This window comes from Ornithodoros turicata, chromosome 2, assembly GCF_037126465.1.
Source record: "Ornithodoros turicata isolate Travis chromosome 2, ASM3712646v1, whole genome shotgun sequence".
NCBI classification, from domain to species: Eukaryota; Metazoa; Arthropoda; class Arachnida; order Ixodida; family Argasidae; genus Ornithodoros; species Ornithodoros turicata.
In genome coordinates this window covers 118,958,533-118,969,393 of record NC_088202.1, presented here as the reverse complement: position 1 = coordinate 118,969,393, position 10,861 = coordinate 118,958,533, and the positions used below count along the sequence as shown (strand labels likewise).

Sequence of the window (10,861 nt, the reverse complement as noted above, 5' to 3'; positions counted from 1 at the left end):
TCCCGATCCTAGCAAGTCGACGTCTCATGTGGCTGACCTTTCCCCCGTTTTTTTTTTTCCTTTTCGTCTAATAGATATATCCCCCCCCCCCCCCGATCCTACATGTCAGCAATGCCGGTTCTTTGCTCTGCATTACCACTTACGAACAAGTGTCCAGCGTCTTGTGACATTGCTGAGTGCAATGCTCTAATGTTTACGGAGCCCGTGCAACATTTTTTCATTTGTCTCTGAAGCGCACAGAATATCCCAACGAGTATCATCCAATGTTCATTTCAACCTGAACTTGAAGTAAGCACTTGATAATTGTTCAACGCCGTTTTCTTATGACTTTGCAAAGTAGGTTCCCGATCACATGAGTTGGGCACGGAACTCCTGCGTTGGGTCAACAACCCGAGACATCCGTTCCATTCCTTTTTAATCTGGAAAGTGATGAAAGGGAAGCGTGGGGTTCTTCCATCGGACTGAGAAGCAGCTAGCGCAACAGAACTTTTTCGACTTCGATACATTATTCGTGTTTCGCATTCTGTCCAAAACCATTCTAACATGTACCGCTTCCTCTTCCCGGACGTGCTCTTGAACATGCTCTCACGGCTCTCGCAAATCGACGCTAGGTGGGCATGGTTTCGCTGGAGTCTCTAATATTTCAACAGTGTACAGGTATTGGAGTTGCCCGGACCGACCCAGTCGGAACTACCATCTGCAAATTTTCCTTTTTCTCTTTCATTTTGACTCTAATAAGTGGCAAATGTAGAAGACGTTAAGGTTTTCTTTTCTTGAGTTTGTTTTTCGTTTTCGTTTTTCATTTTGTAAGCCAACAAGCCCCTCAGATCGGTAGTTCATAAAAATCGCCACACTGGATTCGCCATCGATGGATATATGGAGAAAAAATGGAGATCTATCATATCCATGTTTTCACAAATGTGTATCCGTCTACTCCATGAGACCTAAAGCTAAGTGCTTGGCAACCGCAGGGATTGTAGGAGGAATGGGGACAAATTAAAATGTGAGCAAGTAGGATGAAAGAAAAGGTAACGAGGGAGTGAATCTACTGACGCGGCGAGTGTGAGAAACAACAACAACGACGACGGCTATTACTACTACTACTACTACTACATTAATGACGATGGGATGAGGTGATTCACCGCAACAATTGTGGTACCGTACCTCAGTGCATGAGTGTTAATATATGAGCGGGATGACGATGAAAAAGATGAGGCATACACACTCTCACACACACATGACACACGAAACAACGACAACAAATAAATAATGATGATGTAGTGGGATGTTTCGCCGCTGAGGCGGCACCCTATCCCATTGCTTGAGGGGGTGAAGATGGTGAATGATGATGAATGTTCAGAGTTCACGCAGGAGCCCTGTTGCTGCTAAGAAGGTGATGAGGGATTGAAGAGCTCGCAGTGGATGCGCTGGGTTGGCCGGAAGCCCGAGCAGTAGAGGGAGGGCAAGTGAGGGCGTCTTGGTGGCTTTAAAATTGGAGCCGGAGGACGCGTCGCTCAGTGGAACACTGCTGACAGTCGATGAGAATGTGCTGGACGGTACCTGGAGTATTGCAGCAAGCGCATAGCATTGTGTTACTGTAACCCAGCCTGAGGTGGAAGTAGGGGGTGAACGCGAAGTTCAAACGAAGTCGACGGACGATAGACGTAAGGATTCGACGAAGGGTAGACCGCAGTATGAAGAACAGTGGAACTACGGAGTGGAGGAGGGATCCTTCCGGGATGTCTTGACGCCATTGTTGGGCGGCCTTTGCTGATGCAAGCGCCGACAGCTAAGATCGTCTATCCCCTTTTGGCAATATGATGGAGATCGTGTGTCGACGGCGGTGGGCTTCTGCAGCTATTTAGTATGCGTCTTCATTACAACGTATGCCGATGTGGCCCGGGATACACTGTAAATCCAGCCGGTGTCCCTGTTCGTGTAGTTGCTTATAAAGTTGCAGTTTGAAAGTAGCGAATGATGCCAAGGAGCCTCGAATGAACCTGCTTGCAATACACTGTAGGGCTGCTTTAGAATCACTATAGATCACCCAGGAGCCGGGTTGAAAGTGACACACCAATAGCTTTTTCAGAAAAAAAAGTGTAGTGTAGAGCCCCGAACAGGGGGATGACGTGCGGTGCAAAAGCTTATACCCACATGACAGGAGACTCCCCTGGTACGAAGAAAGCGGAGGAGGAACCTTCTTCAGTTTAAGTCCCATCGGTGAAGACAGCAGAGTGAGTTGTGTATACCACGTCATCATTTCTAGTGTCGCTTACCTCAAAACAGAAACTGGGACTTCCTTCTTGATACTGGGAACATTTCCATGTCGCCACAGGGAAACTGGTCTATCTTTACGGATAGTAAGGCAGCGTTAGAGGTTATCAGCTCACACGGATCCCAGACGATCAACGACCTCCACGCAATGACTCTCTCGTCATGCAACTCCGTTCTCGCCTCCGGTCATACCGCCTTGCTCCAATGGGTTCACAGCCACATAGGCCGCCCTGGGAATACCCCTGCTGACGCTGCTGCAAGGCGCGCGCATAGCTGTGACATCCCCATCGCAAACCTACCGCTCACGGCATCAGCTTGCCTCCTTCAAATTCGTCGATGGTCTGCCTCTAAAACCCGCCACTTCATTGCAGACGCTATTCGATGCAACGCCTGTCTTCGAGCTATTGACCCCGCGATGCAACTTTACCCCACCCAACACCTTACCAGGGCCGAGGAAACCCTCCTTCATCGCCTCCGCCTTAACGTCGCCTAAACTCCGTCACTCCTGCACAAGATGGGCAGACGCGGCAACGCAAACTGCGATGCCTGCGGCGCCGTCGCTGACGTTGCCCACCTCCTGCTAACGTGCCCGAAGTTCTCGGCGCCCCGTGCCGCCCTCGCCCGACGCCTCCAAGCCTTGGGCAACGGGATGTTACCAAGGCACCCTTCGAGTACGTCAAGGCCACCGAAATGATGACCACCCTCTATAGCACAGGCGGCAAGCCTCACCGCCTGCAGCACGTCGTTGCCATCGCGGCTTCTCCCGCACCTGTTTTTTTTAAGGACTAGCAAGCCGGCACTTGCCTGGCTGACATCTCCTTTTGTGTGAATAAACATGTACCCCCCCCCCCCCCGGGGACAGAGGTCGAGATTGCCGGTGCTGGGAGTGTCCACGGAGGTAAGGAGGAAACTACACGCTGCATTGTGAAACGAGGGAGGTGGTGATGCGCTTACGTAGGTGATGACACATACGGAGACTTTGATGTTTCTTCGCTTATAGATCTTTCTGACCAGTGGACGACGGCGATGGTGGGCCAACAAGCGCATGTGATGCCGGACAGTTTCTCTCTGACACAGAATCTCAATCGGGATCTCTTTCGCTTCCGCCATCACCATGCGTGTGTCAGTACAGCGCGGTACTCTTAAGCAAACCCGCAGACTACGTGTTAAGGAACCACGAAGCTTGGGGATCGAGGTTCTTGACATGACATGGAGAGCAGATAGACCATAAAGCATTTATCCCCTAACGAGCGCTTTATGCATCATGACACACGCAAATGAGGTATCACACACGCGGGTGTGTCGTAACTGATGGGAATACTAGTTCATCCGGTCGGCCACCGGAGATGTAGTGCTGTGAAGATCACATATCCGCGTTCATTACAATAGCTCTGAGGTCAGAGGAGTGTGAGAAAATAAAAAGTGAGGAAGCGAAAATATGAAGCGACGTGATGAGTTCCACTGTTGTTCACTGAGGCTACCTTTTTAGTTCGCCACTATATTTGTCGTGTTGTGTACACCGCATTGTTTTTCGATCCGCTAAGCTTGCTGCCTCGGATTCCGTGAAAGGGGAGTGTTTTTAACGTACTTAAAACAAACGCAGATAGATGGGAAGGTATGGAAAGCGCACATGTGAGGCCGCGCTTCGGATTGCAGGGAGAAAAATGCACTAAACGTTATTTGAAAAGTTGAACACAAACTGTAAAGCGTTCCCGCCGAAAGTACGCACTAAAAAGGCTTCTCTAAAAGACGAGCCAAAAGAGGTTCCTTGCGTTCGTTCCCAAGGCTGAACCCAAATGGTCCGTGACGCTGCAGCCCGTTTCGGGTTTCGATGATGAATACGCCTAGGCTGCAATACATGGCTGAGCAGAATTGTTTCCCGACGTTTAATATGTAGCTGGCTGTCAGCTTTTAGCGAATTGGAAGAATCCGAGTGAGCCTTTATCGCGACTTTCCAGGGTCGGAACTCTGCAAGCCGCCGCGCTTTCGTGATTCTCGTTTGTGGATATGAATTGGGTCCGTTATCTTCGAACAAAAATAGCGGCGCGGTGAAGCATGCTGTCCAAGGCGTACGCTGTTCGCATTGCTGCGTGCATTACGGGGTAGAGGCATGTGTATGCATGTCAATAATACGTTAGCTGCCGTTTTGTGTAATGGAATGTCTCTCTGCCGCTGAACTGAACTGTAGTTGCCGGCATCCACTGTGCCTTGCTTGCATAATGTGTACATCATCTTTTGTACTTCACTCGGTAGCGTGTGCTTCCATTGTATGCCTCGCGTATGTTGTGCGTGTTCCATCCATTTCATTCGCACCTCACTGTAGTAACCCACATGCAACGGGGTAGGGTACCTCAACTCCAGCGATGAAACACCCATGTTATCATCGTCATCATCATCATGTATCTGTTGGCGTTTGTCTCTTTGGCGTTAAACTTTTATGACTGAAGAGCCAAGCCAAATAGCAACTGTGAAAAAAAAAAAAAAAAGGCACGGAAACGTGAGACATCCTTGCACTTCCATTACGAGCTCACGAAATTTTGCTGTTCATCAAGCTGTTCTACGTTTCTATGCTTTTCTTTCACTCTCGCCATTGTTCACTACTATATTTTGCATCATCAGAGAGTCACGTCCAAGGAAACATTTTTTCTTTGATGTAGAACAAAACAGTGTGCAAGCGAGCTGATGTACTTTGCATATGGATAACATTTCTTTGATTGTGAGGGATAACTGCGAGAACACTGAAGACGACACAACCAGGACGACACGGCGGTAATTTCTTTTATCTCTGAAGTCGCGCCTGAATTCGAAATACCTTCAAATAATTCGGCTTTGTATTTGAAGCTTCTCACCAACATTGGTATATCCAAACGTCACTGGACAGACTCCGATCACGTCAAAGCAATCCTCTTCCCCGCATCCTACCGTCATGACGAGCAAAGGAACTTCCCAGCATTCCCCTTTTAATTCACCAAACAAGACACGCTGCACCTTTCAGAGGACATATCAGGTATTAGCGCGTGGGATATCCCAATGAAGTAATCCCAGAGGTACATACACAGGTCGGCGCTTATCATGCCTGCACATCGCATTCTTCGCGTCACATATCCCTGCGCTGGTCCTCAATAGAAGAACGTTCTGCCACCTCTTTCTCTCACCTCAACCTCCTTACTCCCCGCACAACTCGCTTCCCGTTCCGACCACTGGGAGCCACGTGGCGCTGCCATCGCTCCATCTAGCCCCTGCGCGCACACGCCAGCCCAGCATTTGAGACCGCGTCGAAAGCTCCAAGTTGCATTCACTTGGCGAAGCTACTAACACGCGCGCGTTGCAGAGTTCGCACGATCGGCACGTCAGGTTCACTACAGCACACGTCACACTTCATTCTTCGAGTCACGCTACAGGGGGCGGAAGAAAGTGCGACGCTGTTGACTTAATCTCGAAATGCAGCTTTTCTTCGAAGACACATAAAGTTGCAATTCTGAGTGCGCGTGTTACTGATGCCGACTAAAGAGAGACGTTGCGTGGACACCGGCTAAGTTTGGGAAAAGTTGACTCCTGTCAATACGCGATCGATGAGCTACGAAATGGACGCGGAGTTTGGTGTGATGTGATCATCGGATGCTCCGGACGTCGCTGTCCGGTCGGGTGTCGTGTTGAGTTTGTGTGTTTTTCTTCTGGGTTTTCGGCGTTCTCGGTGTGTGGATATGCCGACGTCGCTACTCTGCTGGTGGACCTTCGTCGGCGCCGTCGTCCGACTACTCATGGACGACCTCGTACTAGGCGGCTCGGCTGAAGGCATCATTGGTATGTCGACACATATCTTATATACCTACGTTTTAATTCTGTGCGTGGTACTTTGGCGAGCTGTACAGCTGGAACTCGTTAAGTGACAAATGGATGCTGTGGGAACCTACATCAACGAACGAGCTTGAGGTTGAGTTTGAATGTAAAAAAAAAACAAAAAAACTCCCACTGCTACTTTTATAACCAACCCCTAAATGGATGAACCCCACAGAGAGGAAAAAGAAAAATGAAAAGGTGAAAAGATAATAAGAGAAAAACGTCACCTCTCCCGGTCACCGAACGAATCAACGAACAAATTGCAATGTAACGCGTAAACAGTCCCCCTTACACGTGCCCTGTCGCTTTCTAGCGCTGTCCGACATCCAATACATATAGTGTTAGGTAGGATATTTTTTATTTGCCTCCTTAAAATTTGTTGGTATCCGTGTGCCAGAAGAACTGCAGTATTTTTTATAACATTTTATTCAAGACATTACTGTCTAGCTTACGTAGTACAAAAGGCTACGTACGCAGATTACGTACAAAAGGCTGGAAGTGCACGCTAATCACGCTTCTTATGACACTGAAATAATCTTTGTTCATTTTTTCATAATTATACAATATGGTATTCGTTTATAATAAAAGCCTCCGTCCTATGTATGACTTTTGAAAATTACTTGCGGTGCAACGTACGAGGGCGTGCTGAAACGTAATTCCTCCTATTTACTTATGTGAAAACGTTTATTTATGTGAGTAAAACATGAGCGCATCAATTTCTGCAAGTTTGCTCTTGATATTTGCATAATTATTTGTAGACATAATCGCCCTGTTCAATCAACACATTTCTCCCAACGGAAGATCAGTTTCTTGATTCGTCACTGCAAAATTTTTCATTTTCGGGTTTCGGACGCACACACACACACACACACACACAAAATGCAGGCGTTGTGATATTGGCACGATAAATTAAGTTTCCCGCCTTTCATTGGTCTCGTGTTTGCCCCCAAAGGGTGGACATAACCACCCTTGTCGACGCTAAACCTTCATTCACATCTGTTATTTGAGAACGTTGAGCGAAGCTCCACGTTAGTGCTTCAGATCAAGACTAACTTTAAAAGGAAACCCAGTTTACGAAAATGGAGAACGAGGTCCTGTTTTCCAGGCTTCGAAAGTTATGTCGATGTTGAATAAAGCGAGATAGAAGCTGTAATCGCCCCGAAGTCGGAACGACAGCATTTGTTTTCCCGCGTCAAGTGTTTATGTAGAACAAACCCAATCTCGCAGCGAGCATGTATGTCGTAAAATTTCGCCATAAATTTGAAAATAATGTCCGGGGAACGTGGCTATGCAAAACAGTATGCATCCGGGCTTAGTATTTACGATGCGAGGAACGTGTTTCGCGCCTTTTGATTATTTCCGTCTGACTTCCTGTTTCCACGAGAATAACTTTAAACAGACATATGCAAATACGGGGAAGTGAGAAAAAAGACTCCCAGATAGCGAAGGGCAGGGAAGCCATGGCTGGAAATCCATTTACAAATCATCTTTTTTCTCTCTCTCTCTCTCTCTCTCTCCTTCTCACCCCAGTCAGAGGCAGGGTTGCAATGGGGTAGGGACTGCGAATGGGTATTGTAGAAAATCCAATTCAACCGGGAGCATGTCGTAGTAACTGGCGGCTTGGATTTATAGTCAACGCATTTTCGAAGCTTTGTCCTTGTCTCGCTTTCTTTTCTTTTTTTTTAGTGTCGAGTCTGTAAGTACAATATTGATTAAGCTTTAGGTTTCGGGAAAAGCTAGGTGTCAAGAAACGAGCTCCTGTATATGACGCTCCGCCACAGCAAGGTTCGTTATGTTGTAGAGTACCCTTTACAGGAGAAGCACTGTGGGTAGCAAGTTTGCTGTCACGAGCTCTGTGGGATTGATCTAACTACAACCAAAACCAGCGCTGGTTACACGTGGATGCCTAAAGCGAAGTGTTACGCGCGCATTAGTTTTCATCTAAAGCCTTCCACAAACTTTGCTATGTAAGAGATAACATATTGTGTAAAGTAGGCACCACAGCAGTAATGCGTTATGTACTTATAAAGGCCGGCAGTCATTCGAAGTAACCTTGACTAATGCTCTGCATAAAGCCTGTGGAAGTCATATATAACTGACAGTGAAGTAGAGTAACACACTGTCATAATTCTGCCTAAGCGAGATAAAATTACGGTGCAACAAACAAGAACTTTATTTCATGATGACTGCACTGCCAGCAGTCCTTGTGTGAGAACGAAACGGTGTTAGGAATACAAACCTAAATGAAAACTAAAAGGGCGGATATCATATTCCTATTTGAGGCGGATGCAATTCATCGCTTCCACAGTCACAGATGCACAAGTCCTCGATTGGGGATAAGACATCGCCCTTCAGATCACCATTCTCCGGGCCAAAAGTCGCCAAGTGTTTTACGCACGCCCAGAGCTTGAGTTCGCCTGCGTTATGTTATAGGATTGTTTAACGGGATTTTTTCTAGATTTTCACAACATTTGTTCGAGAGCCTACATACTGCAGTGGAACGCAGTTTCAAAGCTGATTTCAAAACATTTCGAGACAGAAATGTTTCGCTGACGTACCACTATGAGGTTGTCGTGCCTAAAATATGCAACACGGTTTCCCTTTCTGTCTCGCTACATGATGCATGCACAACCGCTCAACGCATTCAAATACATGAATGCGTAACATATATTAACCTGAAATAACGGCCTGTCTGCTTAGTACGGCGTTATAAAACGGTCTAAACCCAAGTCTCGGCATTAGAGTCGCCGCGATACTTAACGGTATCTTAAAACTGTCTCGGCAACCAGGATTTCATAACTTTGCTAAACGGCGCGGAAATGCATGCCACGCGGGTTTGACGCCGCTTTCAATCTCGTCGTTGCGCACAGCTTAGTGCGTTGCGTAAAAACGTAGCAATGAACGAAGTCTTGCAAAGGTGCGAACAACCAAGGAAGAGTACGCAAGAAACCGAACGTACGAAAATTTTCAAAAGACTACGTCTCGCGAGGTGAGATTGGGAGGGTGCTAATGGTAAGGAAGCAAACAAAGGAAAAGAAAAAGCGCGCACGCGAAGCAAACGCGAAATAAAAAACTAAAAATTATGTGTTGTTTTTGTATCTTTTTATTGGGGTTTTATTTTCCAGCTCGCTACTCGCAGCTTTCATTCTTTACAACGTCGCTCATCCGAACAGCCATAACTCGAGATGGTGCATAATGTAAAACCTCGAGACTAGGGAGGACGATGGGACAGACACAACACGAAGTCTCAGTCGAAGTTTATTGAGTCTTCGTGTTGTGTCTCTCCCTTCGTATTCCCTAGTCTCGGGGTTTTCCGTTATGCATCAAGTTCACCAGCTCCCTTGCTTCTTAGCCATCTTTTCATTTGAGATGGTGTCGTTGTTTGTTCGTTCTGTTCCATATGTCTTGGGTTGCTCTTCCTATTGCCATGTACCAGCTTGCCTGCGCCCTAGCCATTTTGCTGCAGCCATAACGTGCGAATACCTCCGTTAGCGTGTACATCTTCATGTCCTTCTTTTTTTTTTTTCCATTTCCATGGTAATACAGTCGGACCTCGTTTTATGAACCCTCGACATACGAATTCCCTCGACTTAGGAACGGCTCCACAGGGAACCAAACTTTTTCCGTGTATTTTGACCTCGTTTTACGAACCCTCGATATCCGAACTATGAACGGATTATTAGGGAACGGACCCAAAGTAGCCAAGCCATTCTGACCTCGATATACGAACGGGCGTTATGAACGTACAGAGGACAGGCCAATGGACCAGAGGATAGTGAAAGTTCCTCAGTACATGCTGCCAAGGTCAAACATACAATGTTCCAACGTCGCTACGTTCCACAAACATGATTCACCATTTCCTGAAAGAATAATTCCGACGTTTACAGCCGAACGGTTGTGAGTTTGGATCAGGTCTCCGAGATGGAAACCTCTTGCCGTTCCAAGAGAAGGCGTTCAGTCCTGACAGCCGGTGACAATTGCGTGATATTTGCCGTTGGAAACAGTCTCATCCGCGCGCGATACTGTACTTTGAGGACCGGGTGGATGAGTCAAGTGTCAGACTTCTGTCATCTCTTCTAAACAGGATAGACCTTGCAGAAAGTATGGTGCAAAGTACAATTACGCAGTATTTTCAAAAATAAAACTGATTCAAATCAATTTCTCGTGTTTTTGTGAGGTATTTGTGCACTGCACACCTCGGACCTCGATTTACGAATACCTCGATTTACGAACGATTGTCTGAGAAACGAAGGGTGTTCGCAAAGCGAGGTTTGACTGTATAGACGCAACCGCCATGTAGTGCTTAACATGCTTTCGCCGTACAAACAAGCAACTCCGCAAGTTCAATATGTTGCAACAGGCATAAGGATGTACTGATCAAACACCCCAATCATCTTTACCATCAAAATAGAGTTGTCGTCACTGTTGGACTTCGACCCCCACTGTGATGCTCACCGTTATGTTGTCACCAAATTACCGCAGTCAACGGGGTAGAAGAGCGGTTAGGGCCGATGAAGCACCCCAGTCGTCGATACCATCTAAAATAAAGCTGTTGTGGTTGTTTGTTTTGGAGCATGCATTACGGAACGTGGTGCGTAATAGGATTTAACCCGTTCGCACGATCTCGTAATGGTCTAAATATTTAATGCTGCACTGCGAAGACATGTTGCATCCAGTTCTATCGACATTATGAACATGCCTCTAGGAATGTCTTTGTCACGAAACATCTCTTCTGATGTAGCGGCGA

The 10,861-nt window shown here is 46.9% G+C and overlaps 1 protein-coding gene across 4 annotated transcripts in view; it reads left to right on the top strand.

Annotated features, from left to right (window-relative positions):
- The first annotated feature begins 5,550 nt into the window (after window positions 1-5,550).
- Window positions 5,551-10,861, top strand: part of LOC135385983 (hemicentin-1-like) — a 219,600-nt gene continuing 214,289 nt past the window's right edge. For all 4 annotated transcript variants that reach the window (XM_064615655.1, XM_064615653.1, XM_064615654.1 and 1 more), the window contains exon 1: window positions 5,551-6,078. In XM_064615655.1, coding sequence (XP_064471725.1) covers window positions 5,979-6,078 — 100 coding nt within the window. In that variant the 5' untranslated portion in view covers window positions 5,551-5,978. The remainder of the gene's footprint in view (window positions 6,079-10,861) is intronic.